At 39.8% G+C, this 22136-nt stretch overlaps 1 protein-coding gene across 3 annotated transcripts in view; it reads left to right on the plus strand.

The window, feature by feature from the left end:
* The window catches only part of IGF2R (insulin like growth factor 2 receptor), a 62087-nt gene extending 40526 nt beyond the window's left edge, over nucleotides 1–21561 (plus strand). For 2 of the 3 annotated variants that reach the window (XM_052784837.1, XM_052784838.1), the window contains exons 29-48: nucleotides 207–304; nucleotides 1170–1306; nucleotides 1933–2123; nucleotides 2788–2914; nucleotides 3296–3418; nucleotides 4444–4706; nucleotides 6920–7132; nucleotides 8056–8205; nucleotides 9278–9439; nucleotides 9958–10165; nucleotides 11002–11148; nucleotides 11594–11828; nucleotides 12829–12965; nucleotides 14003–14117; nucleotides 15045–15191; nucleotides 16627–16811; nucleotides 17313–17499; nucleotides 18581–18745; nucleotides 19367–19436; nucleotides 19882–21561. In XM_052784837.1, the coding sequence (XP_052640797.1) occupies nucleotides 207–304; nucleotides 1170–1306; nucleotides 1933–2123; nucleotides 2788–2914; nucleotides 3296–3418; nucleotides 4444–4706; nucleotides 6920–7132; nucleotides 8056–8205; nucleotides 9278–9439; nucleotides 9958–10165; nucleotides 11002–11148; nucleotides 11594–11828; nucleotides 12829–12965; nucleotides 14003–14117; nucleotides 15045–15191; nucleotides 16627–16811; nucleotides 17313–17499; nucleotides 18581–18745; nucleotides 19367–19436; nucleotides 19882–20283 (3462 nt within the window). In that variant the 3' untranslated portion in view covers nucleotides 20284–21561. Of the gene's footprint in view, nucleotides 1–206; nucleotides 305–1169; nucleotides 1307–1932; nucleotides 2124–2787; nucleotides 2915–3295; nucleotides 3419–4443; nucleotides 4707–6919; nucleotides 7133–8055; nucleotides 8206–9277; nucleotides 9440–9957; nucleotides 10166–11001; nucleotides 11149–11593; nucleotides 11829–12828; nucleotides 12966–14002; nucleotides 14118–15044; nucleotides 15192–16626; nucleotides 16812–17312; nucleotides 17500–18580; nucleotides 18746–19366; nucleotides 19437–19881 lie in introns of those variants that run through there. The other variant, XM_052784839.1, reaches the window with a different exon arrangement.
* The last annotated feature ends 575 nt before the right edge of the window (nucleotides 21562–22136 follow it).

Genomic DNA, 22136 nt, shown 5'->3' on the forward strand with positions numbered 1-22136 from the left:
GCCTAATGGCTGCCCTTTTATCAGAAATGTGCAAGTGGATAAACTCAGGTTTGGGAGAAGCCATGCTTTTCAGAGGCATAGTGTGGCTCTGAGATAATATGTAAATAACAGGTTCCTGGATCTTCTTGAAGCAAGACTGAGATGTTTTGGTAGCTTTGGTGTGTCTAGATGAGAAAATAAATTCCCTTTGTATTTTGTTCTTTCAGCCTGTATTTTTGAAGGAGACTCCAGATTGCACCTACATGTTTGAATGGCATACTCAGTATGCTTGCCCACCTGTTAAATCTACTGAGTGCTCCTACAAGTAAGTTGTTTCCTCAAACTTGAAATGGAGCTGTATGATGACAGAAACAAATACAGCCTTACTGCAACTCAGTGCAATACTGCCACTTTAGCTATTGTGTTTTGACTTAATCAGTTACCAGCCAATGTGGCATTCAATGCTGCAGTGTATTTTAAGTAACTTTTGCAATTTGTACTTCCTAAAACTAATTTCACTAATTTCACCGAAGAAAAATATTTCCTTTGAGCCTCTTCAGGGGAATAAGCTTAGTATCAAAGTGAACCGTTGGATACGCAGTTATTGATGATTGAACTCTGAGTATGTTAGGTTGTTACAAGTGTCTAGTTATTATTTAACTACAGCTAACTTAAGCAAAAATACAACTGCTGTCTGTTTGGAACTTCCACCAAACAAAGTTCCAGGAAAAATGTAATCTATTTCTGTCACAACCAAGTATTAGCTGATTAAAATTTGATAAGTGGGGTCAGATGTGGCTAGTAATTGGCCCAGAGTTTTGACATCTGGCATCATGATAAGTTGCTACCCTAAGGTAAAAATGATCCACTGTAACTGTGCATTTGTGCTTGCCATGCACTGAAAGCCTGCATTCTTCAATGAAAAGTTAGAATTAGTCTTGCATTGGCTGAGGGCTGTGTGCACGTGGACAGTTACTGCGGGGATGGCTGGTGCAGTGATATATCTCTGTACTGAATTTGAGGTTTGTAGGGAGTGATGACTCTGTTGCAGATTTCTTTTCCAGCATGATTCTCTGCTTATAGAGTTATTAGGTTAAAAGTTATTGTAGTAACTTAAGAATTGTAACTTAGAATTACTTGATTTTTTTTTTTAAATGCCTCTCAATTTGAATCCTTTGTCTTTCTTACAGGGATGATGAAGGAAACTTCTATGACTTTTCATCTCTGACCCGGCATAGAGAGAATTGGGAGGCAATTGCTCTATCTGCTTCTGCACAGAAATACTATATTAATGTCTGCAAGCCCTTGGTACCATATGGTGCTGCACGTAAGAGCAAAATAAAAACATTCTCACTGTAGCTAGGGGAGGCAAGTGGTAGGCCAGTAATGCTGGCTGTTGTTCAGAGTGAAAAAAAATCACAAAGCAAAGTATGTGGAGACAGTGGTGTAATTTCAGCACCAGAGGGAAAGGTAGATTGTGGGCCTTATTGTCATCTGCTTGGCAGATGAGATTCACTAGAAGCTCTTATCTTCTCTTAGTAACTTCAGCACTCTAGCTCTTCCATCGTTATCCAAAGTCTCCTATAGCTCTTAAAGATTAAAGTAATCTTTTGGTGCAAGATGTTAACTTCAGAATTTTCTCTATGGCATCTTCTGACTGACTCCACGTTTTGTGGAAGACCAGGTCACAGACTCTAGCCTTTCACTCTGTGTAGTAGTCTGCTTCCCCAGTAGTAGCTGGCACTTACTCTGCATGACCTTGAGTGAAGTGAGGTGGTTGCTGCTACTTGTGATTTTGGGGGGAAAAACCACCCCAATGAGTATGGTTTGGACAGTGGCTTGGAGATAGATCAGCCATGACATACCTGAAAGTAGAGTAGTGGAGTTTTATTCTAGGCAAGTAAGCCTTAATAACATTTGGAGTAATAACGCAGTTTTTGTTCATCTGTATAGGTTCCTGTCCTTCTGATGCTGCTGCCTCCCTCATGGAGGGTGCAAAATGTACCAGTCTTGGGGAAGTGGCTGATGGTCCACGGTGGGAAAACGGTATTTCTATTCTCAAATATATTAATGGGGAGCAGTGTCCAGATAAAATTCGCAAGAAAACAACAATATTGCGCCTCAAGTGTGATGAGAGCAAAATTGTAAGTGAGCCCCTTCTGGTGGGGTTTTATGTTTTCATGAGTTGTTCATACCACTGTACATGTAGGGAGTATGGTGGGCAGTTGTTATCTGTTCCCTAATCGTCTGTAGTTGGATGGAAGCCAGTCTTGTAAGCAGACTGGCTTATAAGTACTTGAACTTTAGATGCTGAGCAGTTTTTAAGTTATCTTTTTGTACACTCTGCTAGCACAGATTTTGTCATCTGTAATAGCTTCGAATTGTCTGTTTGCGTCTTGAAGGTGAATGTATTGCAGGTTGGGAAGTCTCTCAAGTAGGAAATAATGCTATTGGCTGTGTAGTTCTTAACTCTTGCACATCTGTATACCTTGCCACAAGTACTCTTCTATTTGGTGAGATGTCTTACCCTCACCTTCTGGATTTTCTGTTGCCCAGCTAGGCTGCCTTTAGCTCTCCTCTCATCAGTTTTATTGCTCCTGATAATGATTCTGTACTGTTGTGTATTTGAAATAGTCACAGTTAAATACTCTGTCCCTGGGTTTATTCATTGGACCATGATGGTCTGTTAAGTCCTAGAACTGGCACTCAAATTGACCTAAGCTACAGGCTTCAGAGATAACCCTGTGGCATGAAATCTTACAGTATCACTCTGTAGAGATGTCGCTCTCTCCACTGTTTCATGTTTAGGAATCAAAGCCAGAACTTATAACGGCCATTGAAGATTGTGAATATACCTTCTTATGGTTCACTGCTGCTGCGTGTCCTCTTAAAAGCAATGTGCAAAATGACTGCCGGGTAACCAATCCTGCAACAGGTAAGGATGAGGCCTCAGGATTTTGTATGTGGAAGAGGCTGCTGGAAGCGGCACTACTGTCTTTGTGTTCTTGAGGGACTTAATTAGAAAAGGGCAGTCTGACGCATCCTCTGGATAGTGACTAACAAGCTTATTGGTGGGTAGAAATATCTTGTAAGCTACTGCAATGTCCCTTGGAACATAAACAGTGTATAGTTCTGCAACTAGTTTTACCTCTAATTATTAATATGAATTAGTAACTGTTTGCCTTTCTAAGCTAGCAGACAAGTAGAGGCTGGTTGACCTTCCTACTACATTAAGTTACTGAAAGCTTTTAGTAGAAAGAAATGTCTTGATTTTGAATCTGAAAAAAAATTAAATTATTCCCTGATTTGCCTACAGGCCACCTCTTCGATTTGACATCGCTAAAGCGAGAGTCTGGCTATACCATCAGTGATTCGCACAACAGAAAATTTGAGTTGAACGTTTGTGCTGAAGCTAAAAGTTCATGTGCTAATGGAGCTGGTAAGCATTTTATCCCCTCTGATACTGTAATTGCGGACTACAGAATACCCAAAGGAAATAACTTATGCTCAAGTTTACAATAAAACGCGAGGGGCAGGTTTTACTGCAAATGTGGAAAGAGTGAAGAGCACAGCTGTGTGGCTGAATTGGCTGGGAAAAGATCCTAAAACTGTTCTAGGAAATGAAGTGACGTATTCCTATCAAACTCTATTCCTAAACTTATATGGGCTCACTTCCAGTCCAATCCCTCTAGATCCGAATGGGTGGGTATTCTTTTGGACATGAGGGCAGGAATGTAGATGCTTCTACTGCACCTCTTGACTGTTGTGAAAAGGAAGAAGTTGCAAGCTTCCAGCGAGAGTGAGCTGAGCACAAAAATTGCTCTGTGGTGATGTATTGCTGTAATGCATCTGCACTGAGCCTTTGGTCTGCACTTCAAACCCTTGCCAATCCTCTTTCTAGCTTTCTGTGCTGTTTTGGATGCTTCTGAAACATCAGTAGAAGTTACCTTGTATTTTAAGCTGCTTACCAGCAGGCTGAATTGCTAGCTCTTCTGTCAAACTGAATATGTGATAATATTTAAGCATCTTAAATACTAAAATAGGAGTATTGCTTGTGAATTAAAAATTATTTTTGTGTAGTTAGAAGAAAATACTGGATTGATTTGGTACTTAAGAGGCATCTTAATAAAATTATATATAATCTGGCTGACATTTTGTGTTAATCTCTTGGTTTTCAGAGAAGTGGTAACCAAACACTGTGCTTTGTGATTGCTTAAATGTGTATAGATGCAGTACATTCTGCTGCTTAATGAAGTATTAAAGACAATATTTGGTCTGTGTTTTACTGCAGTTCAGCTCAGTTTAATGGCAACTCCAGATGGTGTGAAAAAGCCTATCTTTCATAGGAAAATTAAAGTGAGACTAAAATCTTAAGTTTCCTGCTGTTCATGTTGTAAAGCACAATTTTGAAGGGCAATTACATCAGACTTGATCTGCTTTGTTAATTTTTCTTTTTTACTTTAGCTGTCTGCATCACTGGTGGTCCAAAACCAATTAATGCTGGAAAACTGAGTAAAACTTTAACTTATGAAGATCAAGTATTAAAGCTTGTCTATGAAGATGGAGATCCTTGCCCTGCAGGCCCTGAACTGAAACATAAAAGTTATTTTAGCTTTGTATGCAAGTCTGATGCTGGAGATGACAGCTGGCCTGTTTTTCTGTCTTTTGACGAGCAGACATGCACTAGTTACTTCTCTTGGCATACTTCCTTGGCTTGTGAGGAAGAGGTAAGAATTACTTCTACAGAAAACACTTGTGGGACTAAATTTCAGGGGGGGTGTTGTGGTTTAACCCCAGCTGGCAGCTCAGCCCCACTGAGCTGCTTGCTCACTCTCCCCGCAGTGGGGTGGGGATGAGAATCAGAAAAGTGAGAAAACTTGTGGGCCGAGATAAAGACAGTTTAATAGGTAAAGCAAATGTCGCACACAAGCAAAGCAGAACAAGGAATTCATTCACCACTTCCCATGGGCAGGCAGGTGTTCAGCCATCTCCAGGAAAGCAGGGCTCCATCATGCATAACGGTGACTTGGGAAGACAAGCGCCATCACCCCGACCGTCCCCCCCTTCCTTCTTCTTCCCCCAGCTTTATATGCTCAGCATGATGCCATACGGTCTGGACTATCCCTTGGGTCAGTTGGGGTCAGCTGTCCTGTCTGTGTCCCCTCCCAACTCCTTGTGCTCCCCCCAGCCTACTCACTGGTGGGGTGGGGTGAGAAGCAGAAAAGCCCTTGGCTCTGTGTGAGCACTGCTCAGCAGGAACGAAGACATCCCTGTGTTACCAGCACTGATTTCAGCACAAATCCAAAACATAGCCCAATACTAGCCACTATGAAGAAAATTAACTCTATCCCAGCCAAAACCAGCACAGGGTGTTAGGCATAGTAGTAGTATATGTTTTAAATTCCTTGAGGGAAGGGTGTCTTCCTGTAGTACAGAACCCAAGTTCATATAGAAGTCCTCAAATGCTTTTCTTACTGAATTTTTCAGCAGTGATGAAAAATACTTGGCAAACTTCTGGTCTGCATTGTGAGCCAAGTTAAAACTTTAACACTTCAGAATAACCCCTCTGTGGTACCTACTTGGCTGCTTTTCTGTACAGCTCAAATGGAAGCCATAAGTCATCATCTTAGGAATTGATGGTGAAGATCCTCCAACACAACAGGCCAACAGAGCTTAGGTTGAATTCAGGACGGCAACATCTCTGTGCATGGGGATAGTCTTTGTTTCGAAGCAAGTGACTAGAGGCCAGGCAAGTGTATGATCAGTTTGCTCAGTGCAAAAACTGATAGCATGAATTTAGGATCTGCCTCTGCTGTATAACACATACTGTTATAATGTGATTTGGTCAACTCTAGATGAACTGGTGTTCCAGACAATACTTTGAGCTAGTCTGACTTTAGTTAATTTTAGCTAGTTAAATTGTGACCAGTGGTGGGTGCACAGAGTAAAAGCCAGCAATAGGAATAGAAAGCTAAATGAGCTATAGGGTGAATTCACATCTTTTCTTAACACCTTAACATTACCTTTTGTGAATCTGCCTAATCATTCTTTTCACTGCCTTGATTACTTCTAGTGTGACCATTATTCTCTGTGACAAGTTGTTTTTCCTCTTCATCACTGTCTCAATACTACCATAGCTCTCACTTCCATTTAGAAAAAAACATTTTCCAGTTTTCCTTTCCCCCGACAGGAACTGTCACATGTCCCCCGCCTTCTTTTCTAAGATTTCTGCTACACATAGCTCTGGTTTCTTCTTCACTAGTATGTACCATACTGCAATACAAATCGACAGTGCCTAAAAACATGGTTTTCTAGCCTCATTTGTGCATTTCTGATCACTTTTCACAGGGTATCCACAGTGACCCTTGCTATTTCAGTGTGGTGATAGCTAGGTAGCAGTGATGATTATTTGTCCTGAAATTAAATGGTAATTTTGTTAGTTGCTCCTTATCTAACATCTAAACATTAGACTTCCCAGATTCCAGGTAGGCTGTCAGTAAGCTTATGTGCTTTAAGAATGCATGAAATAAGGTCTGAGGAAACACAGTGCTCAAGCCATCAACTTGCAATACAATAACTTTACATTGTTATAACCAAGCTTGTTCATCAGAGTTGGTCGAATGATCTGAGGGAGATGGGGAGAGGAAAGGACTGTAGGATCTGCTGATCTTTTGAAGACACATTGATTATGTATGCTGGAGTATGCATGCCAGAGCTTTACATCCTGGTATTGTTCTGATATGGATTCTATTCCATAAGAATGTTTAAGTGATTGAGGTTTTTCATATGCAGCTTTTAGGTGCTTAACAAATGCCACTTTACTTAAATTTGAAACATTTAAATGCAGCCATACTTCTGGCCCTACGAAGGACAGGATGTTTGTCAATAAATCAAAGCAAGTAATAAAAGAGTAAGAGCAATAAAATGTACTTTCTTGCAGGTGAAGTGCTCAGTATTGAATGGCAGTTCCGTTATCGACCTGTCTCCTCTGATCCATCGCACCGGGTATTACGAGGCATTTGTGGATGAAGATATAACAGATGTTTCTCCAGATTTCTACATCAACATTTGTGAGCCTCTCAATCCTATCAAAGATGTCAATTGCCCACCTGGAGCAGCTGTTTGCATGGTTCCTGTTAATGAATCACCAATAGTAAGTACTATGCCTGGAATCACTGAAATGTGCTTTTCCCTGCTAGTTTAAAATAGTATCCCTGCCTAGAGACTTGGTTTGCACCAGAGGCTTGACAATGGGTTAAAGAAATGGAATACAAAACTGAAATCTACCCTGCAAAACTCCCTTTCATCCCTTTTTCCCTACAAAAAAGTATTTTCCTACACTGAACCCCAGTGATTTTTTTGGGTGTCAGAAGATTCCATACCATGACAAATATGAAAAATTACTACAGAGAATTTTTTCGTGTAGTGCTGCGTGCCAAATACAGAGACTGGGAAGCAGAATGCCTCTTAGTCTGCCATTCTGTGGCATAGAAATAGCATGCTTGATCGCATGATAGCCTGTTGCAATATGAAGCAGGATATGTCCTAGCATGCTCCAAAATGCATTTAGTACTTTCATGTAAGAACTTGACAGCTGCATGAATAGCAAGCCTGTGACAGAATGTAGTTAACTTGTCTGTGTTATTACCTTGGGAATTGGAGGTTCTTACCTTTTGAGGTCTTGTCTGTGAGCTGTAGAAGATGAACATAAAAAGTTGAGATTTGTTTTCCATGATCTTCCATGTTGATCTAGGGACCTCACTCCATTGTTAATACTATGCTATTTTTAAGTGATGTGTTGATATTTTGGCACAATGATTTAAAGAATAATCTACCTGTAAGATGCAGAACCTCCCTGGCTTTTGTCAAGCTTAATCAAAGAGTGTTTTGAGCTGCTCAACTCATGTTTTGTTAGGATTGAAATATAACAACTATTCTTTGAGTATAGAATGCAGTTTTCAAAAGTGCAATAGTTGAGTTCCCCTGTAAACCAAACAGATGAATCCGGATCTCTGGGGTGATCTGAAGTCTAGGTGTGTCCCATATGTCTCTTAATACATATTTTTGCTTGTGTAGGATATTGGTCGTGTTACTGAACCTCCCAGGTTAAATGAGGCAGTAAATGAAGTTTACATCACTTACAACAGCACTACTCCTTGTCAGATAAACAACAAATTGAACTATACTTCTCTTATTGTATTTCACTGCAGCCAAGGAACTAGTCTGGTAAGACATCTATTAAACTTATGTTGATATTGGAATGCAATGAGAAGTGGATAGTAACCAGTGTTAGCTTTGTTTAAAACTAAATCAAGGATTTGTTTCTAGCTTGTAAGGATGGACTTGTGTCAACAAGGAATATACTTAATATTTGTATTCTTAACCAGGTAAAATTTCATAGAGTGCACGAACTTTAAGCTTGAGAGCAGCAGGTTCTGATGGTTTCAAGGATCAGATTCCACTGAAGTAATGTAGCGATAACTTATTGCTGGCGTTAAACTTAATGCTGTATTGCACCTTGTCTAGGTCCAGAAGCTTGTACTTGTACCACAAGCTAACACAAGAACCAGTGTAACTGTTTGTAAAGCTATTACAGTGAAATGTTTCCCCTGTGTTGTAACCCTTTCCATAATCATACACAGCTTTAAAAATTTGCATTTAGATACTTATGTTTTTATTTTGTGTTGACACCTGAACACTAAATTGCAGTTGTATGGTGGTGTGAATCTAACACGTCTTGAATTTTTTGGATGCTTTAACAAACTGTAGAGAAACACTTAGGTATGATGTTTGACAAACTAGAGCTTGTTGAAGATGCTCAGTGGAACCTTTTTCCATCAACATGGGGCATGAGCTGAAACTCTAGGCAGCTCTAAATATTACACAGGCCATACTCATATTTGTATTTAAAATGTGACAAAGGAAGCAGCATTCTTTCTAAACCTTAACTCAGTGAACTTTCTTAATGTTCTCTATTGTGGAGAAACACAGCACTCTCATACTTTTGTTGCTGCTTGCAACTAAGCTGAACATCGAAATCTCGACCCTAGTTAATAAGAAAGCTTGTATACTTCAATTACTGCTTTGACTGTTTTCTGGAGCTAGGTAGAACATACTTCACTTGTAGCTTTTTTGGCACTGGTTTTAATATGAAGGCATGGTGTGTGTCCTACAGCCCATAAAGTCTAGCCTTGGTAATAACTGAGGTTCACTGTTGAGGTGGGGGGGAAATGCAGAAAGAACAACAAACTCTCCAAAAATTAAACCTAATGTATCTTGCTGTGTTCTTTGGTAACAGGGCAAGCCAAAGATGATAAGGAAAATTGACTGCAGCTTTGTGTTTGAGTGGGAAACTCCGGTTGTGTGTCCTGATAAAGTGAAAACTTTAGGATGCTCTGTGACTGATGAACAGCTACACTATACTTTTAACCTGACGAGCCTTTCTGGAAGATCATTCGAGGTAATGCCTTCTGGTGGTGTGATTTTTTTTTTTTTTTTTTTTTATTGCTTATTGCTATCAACATTTTAAAACTGAAGCAGAGGTTTCTTTTAAGCATCCTGGGGTGTGAGACGAGACTGAAGCATGTACTGCAGCTGTGGTCAGTGTTGATATTTGTTTGGCCTCTGACAGAGGGAATAATATTAGAGGGAATAACATTAAAAACCTAATGTTTTTGAGAGGGAAATTCATGGATATACTGATGGGGGACGGCAGGAGAAATTCTACCTGTGGCAGAATCCTGAACATGAAAACAAGTCTGCTGAACAGACTGTATCCTTGGTCCTATGGGTGTACTTTATCTGCAATTTTGCCATATTAAGGAAGGCCAGATGTGCAGAATTAGTTATCTTATTTTCCTCCTGCATTTTGCAAGTACTGCATGAGACTTGGTTTATAAAGCACTCGTGGTTCTTTGTAAGTATTGACTCTGAGCTCTGAGGCAGCCTTGTTTGTGATGCTTCTGGATGTCCACACAGGTATTTTCTGGATCCAACAGTTACCATGTTGGTGTATGCAGTAAGGCAGCAGACTTGCCCCAGGGAAAATGCAAAGATGGGGCAGTGTGTCTGACGTCTGAAAGTGGTGTGTCATCTTTTGGAAACATAAAGGAAATGAAAATGGACTATAGCCACCAGGATGAAACAGTCATCTTGCAGTATACAGGAGGTGATCGGTGCCCTCCAGGTGAGATTGAAGCAGACCCATTCCTTATGTAAAAACTTGTCAGCTTTTTTTACCCTTAAAATATGAGGTTTTGTTGTGATAGGAGGGAAGCAACATGAGTTTTGCATACGTTAATAGAAACATGTAGTTTTGTTAAATCACATGCACCATGCTAACCTGCAACATAGAATCATAGAATCATTTCGGTTGGAAAAGACCTTCAAGATCATCAAGTCCAACCATTAACCATGCCCCCTAAACCATGCCCTGGAGTACCCTATCCACTTGCCTTTTGAATACCTCCAGGGATGGTGACTCAACCACTTCCCTGGGCAGCCCATTCCAATGTTTGACAACCCTCTCAGTAAAAAAATTTTTCCTGATATCTAACCTAAATCTCCCTTGCCTCAACTTGAGGCCATTTCCTCTTGTCCTATCTCCAGCCACCTGACAGAAGAGACCAACACCCACCTCACTACAACCCCCTTTCAGGTAGTTGTAGAGAGCGATAAGGTCTCCCCTCAGCCTCCTCTTTTCTAGACTGAACAACCCCAGATCCCTCAGCCGCTCCTCATAAGACTTGTGCTCCAGGCCCCTCACCAGCTTGGTTGCCCTTCTCTGGACACACTCAAGCAGCTCAATGTCTATGTGACTTTTCTATAAGGATGATTGTAGCTAATTGTACACTACATCCTAGTTTTCTAATTGGGTTTAGACTCAATGTTCCAGTATTTCTGTTGTCTGCGTCTGCCTATGACTTTTCTTTAGTATTGAAGTACAGGCTTTGGATATTGTCCTGAATATGGATATGCCTGCTATTCTACTGCATGTTAAGAGGATATACCTTTCCTTCTCAGTGACTGAAAAGGGAGAGCTTTGTGTGTTCCCCTTCAAGTACAAAGGGAAGACCTATGAGGAATGTATTACAGAAGAAAAGAATAGACCATGGTGTGCTACAACTGAAAACTACCAGGGAGATAGAAAGTGGGGATTTTGTGGTAATGGTAAGAACTTCCTATACTTCATGTGCAAAGATCTGAGCTAACACTGGGAGTTAGCCTTTATGATGCCAGGCAAAAGACCTCTGGTGCAATACAGTGGAAGCAGAGGGATAGGAGTGGGGAAGACAAGGAATCTATGGGACAAACCTGACTTTACTCAAGTGAGTGAGCAAAATATTTCTGAAAGAAAAAGTTCAAGTCATAAGTGATGACTCTGCTTTGATGGAGATCAGTCGTTTTGGAAGGAACACTACTTTTTAAAAAGCATGAAAGCTAACACAGGGAATAAAATTGCTAGGTAAAGCGTTTGTGCCTCATGCTATCTGAAACAATACCTGATTAAAATTTTTGTTGATACTGCACATTTGCTACACTAAAATCCATACATGCCTGAAAGCCTCTTGCAAAGTATTTTTTCTCCCCCCCCCCCCCCCCCCCCCCCTTATAGCAACTGCAAGAAGGGAATCTACCATTATCTTCACATGTGATGAAAACGCCGGTGTTGGGAGACCGCACCTTCTGAGTGAGACACTTGGCTGTGCTGTGACATTTGAATGGAAGACTCAGACTGTTTGTCCTCCCAAGAAGATGGAGTGCAAGTTTGTCCAAAAACACAGAACTTATGACTTGAGAATGCTCTCTTCCTTGACGGGCTCATGGATCTTTTTCCACAATGGGAACTCGTGAGTAATGAGCAACTCCCAGGGAGCAGCTTGCTAATCAATACAGTTAAAGTTGTAATGTGGCATAGTACTTCTGTTTGGTCCCTGTTCATAGTCTGTTTAAATTGCTGACAGTGTCTTAAAACTGTCGATGCTTAACACTGCATGTAGACAAAAAAACAGAAAGGAACCCATTTTATCTGAAGAGGATGAATAATTACTGCCTGCATCCTCACTGCTTCCCTCTATTGGTAACCCTTTTTAAAGGATGAATAAGTCTAAACTAAAAGCTTTTTAAAGGCTTTCTATTTAAACTGCTGTCTTAAAGTAATTTTGTAGTTTAAATGCAATTTTTTTTTTTATTTTAATCACACTGAACAAAAATCTTAATGACTTAGTTGCTGTCTTTTGAGTCAAGTGTGTAACTTTTTGTCTGAAGTTTAAGTAGGGCTTTCCCCCCTGCCATTTCTCTAAGTATCAACTTAGAGGAAAATATGAATGGCAGGAAGTCATCAGCCTCTCCAGCCTCCCCACTCCAGCTAGCAAATAGAAATGAACTGGCAAGGATGAGAGCATCTAATTCTAAATTTATGATAAACCGTGGGGTAGCAAAACTGTTTGATTCACTGCCTTGCTACTAGTTCCTCTGTTCTAATAAAACTTAACTGGTATAGCTCTGAAGAGATGCTGAATTTAGGATAGTACTATAACCTTCATAGCTGGAAAAACTTTTGGGCATTTCTTGACTCAGTTCCAATTTCTTGTTTTGACCTAGGTCAAAACTAACTAGTGAACTAATCTGGTAAATGATCAATTTTTTTTGCACAGAGTCACTTACTTGAAAATGATGGTTAGAAGTAATCTGCTAAACCTTAGTACATGCTTTATTCTGTCAGCTAATTAGAGTATTTAATTTCTTTGAACATGGCTAGCTTCCCATGAGGATTCTAAAGTTTGTCTCACTATGTCAGTTTAGCCTAAATTAATTTTAAAGAAGTTTTGTCTACCATGTTCTCTATAGGTACTATGTGAATCTCTGTCAGAGGGTACATGAAGGACCCACAGGCTGCACGGAAAGAGCCAGTATTTGCAGGAAAAGCAACAATGGAGATGTTCAAGTTCTTGGACTTGTTCATACACAGAAGCTGAATGTGACAGGTAGAGTTACTTTTTGTTCCTGTATAGAGCTAGAGATGGTTAAATCTTACAATCTAGCTATACTGGTTCTTAAACTATGGTGAAGCCTTTATTTTGAAATATCTTTACCAGTAAATCTTCTGTTTAACAACAAAACCAGTAAATGCTACTACTCAAACTTAAAAGTGGTGTTAAGCCATGAGAAGACATTGAATTAAATAAACAGTGTTGTCATTAAAGCTGTAAGAAGTGAATTTTCCATCTGAACATCAAGAAATACTTTTTTACTGTGAGGGTGATTGAGCACTGGCACAGGTTGCCCAAGGAGATTGTGGAGTCTCCATCCTTGGAAATATTCAAAAGCTATCTGGATATGGTACTGGGCAGCCGACTCCAGGTGACCCTGCCTGAACAGGGGGGTTGGACCAGATATGACCTTCAGAGGTGCCTTCCAACCTCAACCAGTCTGAGATTCTGTAATTGTGGGAGGGGGAGTTATATTTGTTCATCCTGTTTTGAAAGACTTGTTCTATGTCCACTAACTTCTTCAATTAAAGCAGCATGTGAAAGATGACTAATTGGCTCCACTCTTGAGTAATAAAAAAAAATCTCAACCTTACTCAAGTTTTCAGTTTAAAGAATATTTTTTTAAATTGCTGCTGAGTCTGTGAAATTGAGAGAAATTTTCGATCCAGCTACAAAAACAATGGGATGTATTACATGTGTTTATTACCTGAGTTTGTTTATAAATGGCTATCTTCATTTCCTCTTATGTTTAAAAAATTATGTCTTAAATGTAAACTTTCGTTGTGGCCATACTGGTGACCTGAACACAAGGTACGATGTAAATAAAAAGGTGTTTGAGGAGTGGTTTTTAAAAGATCATCAGTGTGAAGGCCTCAAATTACTGAAGTGCTGTAGTTGATATATGGTCTATGTAGGGGGGGGGGGAAATCCTAGAAGGTAATCTGAAATAATGAAGTCTGGAGAATGAGCAAAGGGAATTTCTGACAGTTGCTTACAAAAACCTTGAGTGTCACTACTTTTTCCTCTTCTAGGTGATACAGTGTATATTAGTTATTCCAGTGGGCAGGAATGTAGGAAAAACAAGAAAGTAACAACAATTATAGAACTGAAGTGTGCAAAAACAGTTGGCATGCCCATGTTGCAGAGGTGAGTTACAAATTAACATACCACTGATCTTCATGGTTTATTCCTTTGTACCTCTCTAGTAAACTGTAAGTCTCGAGACAGTGACTGTCTGTTCTGTTGGACAGTCCCTAAGATAATCCTTGGTCTGTACTTGTAAGACACGGATCTTCTGGAGTTTCTGCACCTGTTCACTTCCATAAACAATTGTATTCTGTATTTATCTTAAAATATCTGGGCAAAAAAATTAAGCATTGTACTTCCAAATTAAATCTGACAATGGCTGGGATGTTGTTTTCAATGTCAGTTGTAATGCAACCACTCTTTGCTCAAAATCAGTTTAGTAGAGAACACTTACTGTAGGTAAGTGATTGAGCTAATAAAATATGGTTTATTGTTGCCTCAATACAGATTATTTAACTAGAAGTTGTCCAAGGTGAGGTATATATGCATGATCACAAATACTAAGAAAGCTTGATGGCTTTTTGCTCAGTCTTGTTTTGGTTAACTGTATATTGCTTGTAGAATTCTGAAACTGAGCAAGATGCTCTGTATGAATCAAAAGAACTAAGCAGCAAAATCTGACTAGTTTATACTCCTTGTCCTAGTTAAACAATGTGCAGCACATTAAACCTGCCAAGAGCAGCCTGACATGTTTGTTAGCTAAAATATTTTGATAAAACCCTCTGATACACTGTGTGACTTCTGGAAATTTTGAAGTAGGAAGTTCAAGTGCAGCCAGGTCTTTTTAGGTCTTGGAACTGCAAAAAAGTGCAGTGCAACTCAAGTAGCTTTTTGAGTGCTACTTGACAATTTCAGCTTACTTTTGGCATGATGCTTAGACAGCACATTCCCACACATGGCTTAGCAGCCATGTGTCTTCCCTTTCTCAAGATACTAAGCACTTTTTACTGTTCCCTAGAATCATGAGTTGTGTCTGTTATTTGGTAGGATTGATGAAGAAAACTGTGCTTACTACATCACTTGGGATACACGTGCAGCTTGTGCTGTGAAGCAGCAGGAGGTGGAGGTGCTGAATGGAACAGTTATTAATCCTGCAACTGGGAAAAACTTCTCTTTAGGGGATGTTTATTACAAGTAAGTAAAAAAAAAAAAAAAAAAAAAAAGACCAAACACCCCCCCAACCAAAACAACAAAACCCCAACAACCAAAAACCACAATACCATAGAACTATACTGCAAGAAAAGAGAGCTTGGTATGAATATTCTGTTGCCTTAACAGTTCTTAGCTGTCAAGTGGAAATAGCACTAATTCACCTTGTACCAATGACCGACTTAAAGGCCTGATTAATAGTGCAGCTCACAGCTGGGCCTATAGCTTTGAGCATGTCCACGTGTACTCAAGACTAGTTTAAAGCCTGCACATACTCACCTTGATGTTAGATCTCTTTATTGTGGGTTATTGATCTTTTCCATAGTGTGTAGACACTAGTTCAGTGCCACAGAACTTGATTGAGATTGAGAGGCTAGAGTACTCCTTGGCTTTTTACATAACACTTCTTTTCCTGCTCAGACAATCTATATGAAAGTAGGAACCCATGCTTCAGAAGCCTTAGAAGGACAGCTCTGGAGAAATCATAGAATGATCAAGCATGACTGAACTCAGGAAAGGGAGGGGAAGACCAGCAGTTACGCTGACTGTGCTACACATTGCACATAACTCTGGTCCAGAATCTCTTATAAACTACTATATTTAACGTCAGTGCTAGTGTTATGGAGGGAAATCTGCCCATACTATTGTTATGGGAAGAATAAACTCTGCTTGCAGGGCACAAACTATTAGTGTGCAGGATTGGAGTAACTGAGAAGAAGTGTTGTGAATAAACCTGCTGTGCAAACATAGTGATAGCATTGCAAGCATACAGAAAAACCAAAAATCAAACAGGCCTGGATGAAGGGGGAGAGGAAGTCAGGACAAAAACTTGGTGTAATGTGAGATTAAAGGCAAGTCCATATTTGAGCAAGCTCAGCATTCAAGCAGGTGACTAGAACAAATAGCTCTGAATCTCAGAGCATTCTCACTCTGACCAGCAGTGTGAAAGAATACAATTGTAAATAGTACTTAAGTAACACTTAAGGTAGAACTAGTTACCCTTCTGGAGAAGACAGCTAAGCTATGCTATTTATCATAGCTACAGAGCACACAATATGGTTCTTATGGTCAGTAGGCTAGCTTGTGTATGAGCTGCTGAATCATGCTTTTGTCTCCAGTTTATCTTAATCCTGTGGAAGTATATACATGTTCATACACCCATTGAGGGCAATATAACTAGAAAAGTTTGCTTTTTGTGCTTTCTTAGAAAGATTATGTTTATGCTAAATGTAATCCTCATTTGTAACGTTCAGGAAAGAAGCCTCAGTCCTGCCTCTTTTTGGTTGCTGAATTAGTCACTCTAACTTGCTCTGGAATCAACCAGTGGTAGCAACTACCGCTGTTGCTGGTCTTATGTCTTGGGAATAACCTAAATATGTGAATTTAGACTTAAGGATAGATGTGCCCTCTGTTTCTTCAGGTTGTACACAGCTTCTGGTGACATACGGACAAATGGTGATAAATATGTGTATGAAATTCAACTTTCTGGTATAAGAAACTCAAGTTTCCCAGAATGCTCTGGAGCAAACATCTGCCAGGTTAAAACTAATGAACGTCGCTTTCGGAGAATTGGTTCTGCTAGAAAAGCTAAATATTATGTTGAGGGTAAGTACTTGCTCACTAGCCAGAATTGCTTGATGCTCTGTGTGAATTGCTTCGTCAGAAAATGGTTCTTGTTTCACAACATCTGTGCTAATCCCTTTCTGTAAAGGTATCCAGAGTCAGTCTAGCAGAATTTAGGTTGTTTTTTTTTTATCATTGTGCAAGCTCAATTGCAGATGTGGCCTTAATAGGGCTAGGGCTTGACACTTGTTGAAAGACTTTGGTAGAAACAATGCAAGATAGAAGACTTGGTTTTCTGTTTTCCTCTGTGCCTGTGCTGCATAAGCAATGATTTCCTTTATCTAGCTACTTTTTCTTGTGGAGAGCTTAGCCCACTCTTCCACAGCAACTGATGGGATCAGCTACGTAAAAGTATAAGCTCACCTGCAGATACTGCAAAGTGTAAGCTGTTACTGTAGAACAAATACGTAACTTTCCAGGGTCTAGTGTTAATAGAGTATTCTCAAGGAAGTAGTAAACTATAAGGTTTTCTTTTCGTTTTAGATGATGACTTGGATGTCATATTTTCATCAGACTCCAGATGTGGTAAAGATAAATCCAAGTTTGTGTCTTCAACCATTTTCTTCCACTGCAGTCCACAAGTAAAGGAAGGCATCCCTGAATTCCTTCATGAGACAGCAGATTGCCAGTATTTATTTACCTGGTACACATCTGCTGTGTGTCCATTAATGTGAGTAGTTAACTGTTTTCTGAAAGCAGCTGTTGTCAGCACTTCTGGGCTAAAGGCTTGTTTGTATTTGTTCATCACAGTGATTGTGAAAGAGACTCATACATAGATGGAATTGATGTTCATGTATGTAATGTTTTACACATGACCACTAAGTAAAAGCTTGCTGAGTTGATCTGGACCTAAAGCTGCTTGTTTGCATGGGAAATGGAGAGGCATGGTGGAATCAATATTATTGTTCTCACTAAGTAAAACCTACTGTAGCTAACAGATCATGGTGTTTCATGTTACCGAGAGGAGTAACCAGTATTTGGGTAAGGGTTTTTGTCCTCCTTGCCTTACTGTCTGGAAAACTTTAAAGCCATGGCAAAGATGGGCCTTCCCCTCTATCTGCCTACTTCTTTAGGCTGGAGTGAAAATCATTACAGGTCTTAGAGGAGTAATGAAGTATTTCTGCAATTAATTATGATCAGCTTATCTGGAGATCCAAAAAGGAGTAATGAGGTGACAGTGTAAAAAGCAGAGTGACTGTATCTAGGTGCTTTCTGGCATTCTTGACACATGGGCAGCCTCACTGCAAAGAATGGAGTGACTACTTCTAGGACTGTTTGCTTTCTGGCTGCTAGCTTGAAAACACAGGGAAACTGTTTGTTTATTCTGGTTTAAACAGGCAATTAGCTGTTGAGGTCTGTGTAGTGCTGTAGTCAGTTGAAAGGTAAATAATCGCTGTAGCTTTTGCAGCTTGCTCAGGTGCAGGTTTGGTTCTGAAATAGCAGCTTTGTGTGGATAGCTGCTGCTGTGTAAACTCTAGAGTGCCTAATCATGCACTTCAGCCTTGACTGTAATCAGTTTTATGCACTGTTGGAAGGCATACCAGCATGTAGGCACAGTATATACATTTTTTTTTTCAGTGGTTTTTACTTAGAATGAAATGCCCTGAATTCAATTCTTGATAGCTGTTAGTTAGGACTGACAGGATGCTGTAGCGTGTTTAATTTCTTTGAATCTGCTGTTCCTAATCCAGTTTGATGCAACTGGTCAATAGATCTTATCTGTCATTTTCTTCCCAATTTTATGTTATTAGATTAACCGATGATCCAGGAAGCAATGAGCACCAGACTGATCAGGAAGCCCAAGTACATAAAGGCCTTTCAAGGAGAAGTCAGGCTGTTGGTGCTGTGCTGAGTGTCCTCCTGGTTGTTCTCACTGCATGCCTAATAATCTTACTGTTCTACAAAAAAGAGAGGAGGTAAGAAATGGTTGGGAGGCTTTAGAAGTGTCTCTGGTAGGACTTGGTTTCCTCAGTGAAAGGGAAGTAGTGAACTTTAGAGATTTAAGTTCTGTTTTTCTGTTGGCAGCATCAACTGTCAAACCGCTGGGTTTTTTTTCTAATTCCTCATTACTGTCTGAAGATCCATGTAAAGAGTGCTGGAGTACACAGCTGAATTGGGCTAGTCTCCATTGTGGACAATGGCTAATTCAGGAGGATAAAACAATGTGACAACGTTGTTAGTATTTGATATCCTTCTCCTTTTATGGTGTCAAGCTGGAAATATACAACAGCAGCAAGGAACAAGTACAAGTCCTGGTGATTCTCTGCTTTCCAGACAAGTTTGGGTTTTTTTCCCTTAGATATAAAGGCCAGAGGTGTTTCAGAACAGTCACCCTGAAGCTGTGATAAGGGGGAAGATGTACATCATCATGGACTGAATTTTGTCAGTTTGAGTGGTTCAGGGTCAAGTGTCACTGCGATAGTTTGCAGCTTGCTTGGTGAAATGCTTTATGTTGATGGTAAAGATCCAGTGAAGAAAAGTGATGTCTAATAAGGGGAATACAGTCTCTCTAATGCAGTATCCTTCCCCTTCTTTAGGGAAATCGTAATAAACAAGATAACAAACTGCTGCAGAAGAACATCTGGTGTTTCCTACAAATACACAAAGGTAATACAGTGGCAAAATCAGAGGTTTTGTTTCTTGTCAAATTTTGTTAATATGAAGCTTTTATTAATAAATAAATAACCCCCCTTAATTCCTAGTTCCTCCAGTGCATGGAAACCATACTGTGTGGCTTCAGGAAAGCCACATAGCTGAGATGTCTACATTTATATTGTGAAATGGGAAAGGAAGATAGAGCTGAGGAAATGAAGAACAGTCCATAAATAGCCAAATAACACATAAATGTACAGGAAGAGAAAAAAGTGTTTTGGACATAGTGAAAAGCAGTAGTAACAGGATGCTATTGCAGCATTACTATCTCAGGACTAAGTTAAACCCAAGGCCATGTGTGGTGTGGGGTCTGACAGTTGGGGAGATCAGCGTGTGGCAGAGTCTAGAGTGGTATACACAGTCTTCTCTTGCCTTTTTTTTTTTTTTTTTTTCCTTGCAGATAAACAGTGAAGAAGAAGCTAATGAGAATGAAACAGAGTGGCTTATGGAGGAAATTGCAGCACCAAATCAACGAACAACAAAAGGAGGGCAGGAGAATGGTCACATTACTACCAAGTCCGTTACATCTGAAGCTTTTACCTCTCTCCATGTGGATGACCTGGACAGTGAGGATGAAGTGTTAACCATTCCAGATGTAAAGATTCAGACAGGAAGAGGACTAGACAAGAGCAAGCACCCACAAAAGAAGCCACTCAGTCTTGGAAGTGATGACAAAGCTTATTTGCTGAATGGGCGAAAGGAAAAGAAAGCAAAAGCCAAGCCAGGCCAGCAGCAGGCACAGAACTCTACAAATACAGTATCGTTTCATGATGATAGTGATGAGGACTTGTTGAATGTTTAATAACCCCTCTTGTGCCTAATCAAATATATATAGAGAGATTATATATAACGGGACAACGTTTCCAACCAAATATGAGGACTTCAGCCTGAAAAGATTTTTCTGAATTTTGCCTTTAACAAGAAACCATTGAAAAGGGAAGAAGAGAAAGATTTCTTGGTTGTTTACAATGATCTGTTCAGTAATGACTGGATTTCTAACATCCAGTTGGCTGAGTTATGTTGACTCTCTCTAGCCAGGACACTTTTTATTTTTTAAGCCTCAGCATAGATGTTAAATGCTTGCTTGAAAAAGAGAAACCTTTGAAAGGAGATGGTTAAGGCTCAATGAAGCCCCTGGCTCCTGAGACTCACGTTATCTGACTACTAGCATTTTAACTCCTTGTATTTATTGATCCTCACTACTCAGGTTTGCTTAATAGCAACATGTTCTTCCTGCCGGCAGGGTATTATTCTATGGGTTCACCCATCGTAAGACAAGGAAAAATATAAGTTGTGTGTGTTGGGATGATTTGATGTAAATTTTGGAACTGGTATAATTTATCCTGTAAATTTGAATATCCATTCTAATTTAAACAGATCATTGGTTCAAAGGTATTGACTGAAAGGTACAACTCTGTATAGCTTTAGCCTGAAATGGTTGCTGTTCTTTGCATGATATTTTTTTGGTACTGGTCATATGACTGACTTCATCAGTATTTGCCTAAGCAGCTGACAAGCACCCAAAGATTTTCATTTCTCCTAGATTATGGCTGGACTAGGCCAACTGCACAGAGAACCAGAGTTTTCAAGGACATAGAGGCAGTATTCCTACAATACAACCTGCACTGCCCAGTTTGTCATCACCAAGAAAAAAGCGCAACTAGAGGAGCCCTAGTTGGCACAATTCCTCTCTCTGTTATTAATTACAAGAAAAAAAATTGGGCCAATGTTTTCTGATAGCCTAAGTTCTAGCTCTTATGCTACGGTCCTGGCCATGGTCATTGATTTGAAATGCTGCTGGCAATGAACGCAAGTCAAATTTCCTCTAGCAGTCTTGCTCTTCTCTAGGCGTTTCCTAAATTAACTTATGGGCAATGATAGGGTTTCAGAGCATCGTACAAGTACATGCGTTGATCAGAACTTTTTGAAACTTTTCATTGATCCTTTTGGCTGGCTTATTCAGTTTCAACAATGGTTTCTTTTTATAAAAACGCCATTTTGAATCAAAATAGTGTAATATAAAGTATTCAGCAATTTCAATAAAAGATACGAAGTGGGTATTCCAAATCCCACATCTCAAGTCTGGAATCTTCCTTACACTAGCCTGTAATGCTGCTCATCAGCCTGGTGATACCCTTTTTTGCTGTGATAGCTACTATCGTAATTGCATCACTCAAAATGAGAACTGACATTTGATGACAAAGATCAGAATATATAGGTAAGCCCCAGTGGTCTATTCTTTCTTTTATCAGACTTGGGTTTTCTTCCTCTTGTATTGTAACCAGTGAAGCTGTGAATCAGTTTGGCTAAAGCTGCATCGTCATACTTAAAACAAAAGCAGCATTTTTCGTATTTAGCATTAGGTTAATTTGGGGAATGAGAGGCTTGACAGTGTCTTTTTAATACTGTCAGTTACCATTGCAACAGTTCTCTCAATGGATTTTGGAGAATGCTGCTTCCCTTCCCCAAGTCCTCAAGGCTGGCACCTCGGAGTTGTTTGATCCATGAACCACTGCATGAAATGACTTCCCATGTATTAAGGCATAACACTACATGGTCTCTTCATTGTGACTGTGCATAACGAGACTTAGGTAGAACAGAGCTACTCTGCCTGGGGGTGCTTATCTGAGCAATATCGATGATGTATTTCTAATA

This window comes from Harpia harpyja, chromosome 4 (genome assembly GCF_026419915.1).
Source record: "Harpia harpyja isolate bHarHar1 chromosome 4, bHarHar1 primary haplotype, whole genome shotgun sequence".
In the NCBI taxonomy this organism is placed as follows: Eukaryota; Metazoa; Chordata; class Aves; order Accipitriformes; family Accipitridae; genus Harpia; species Harpia harpyja.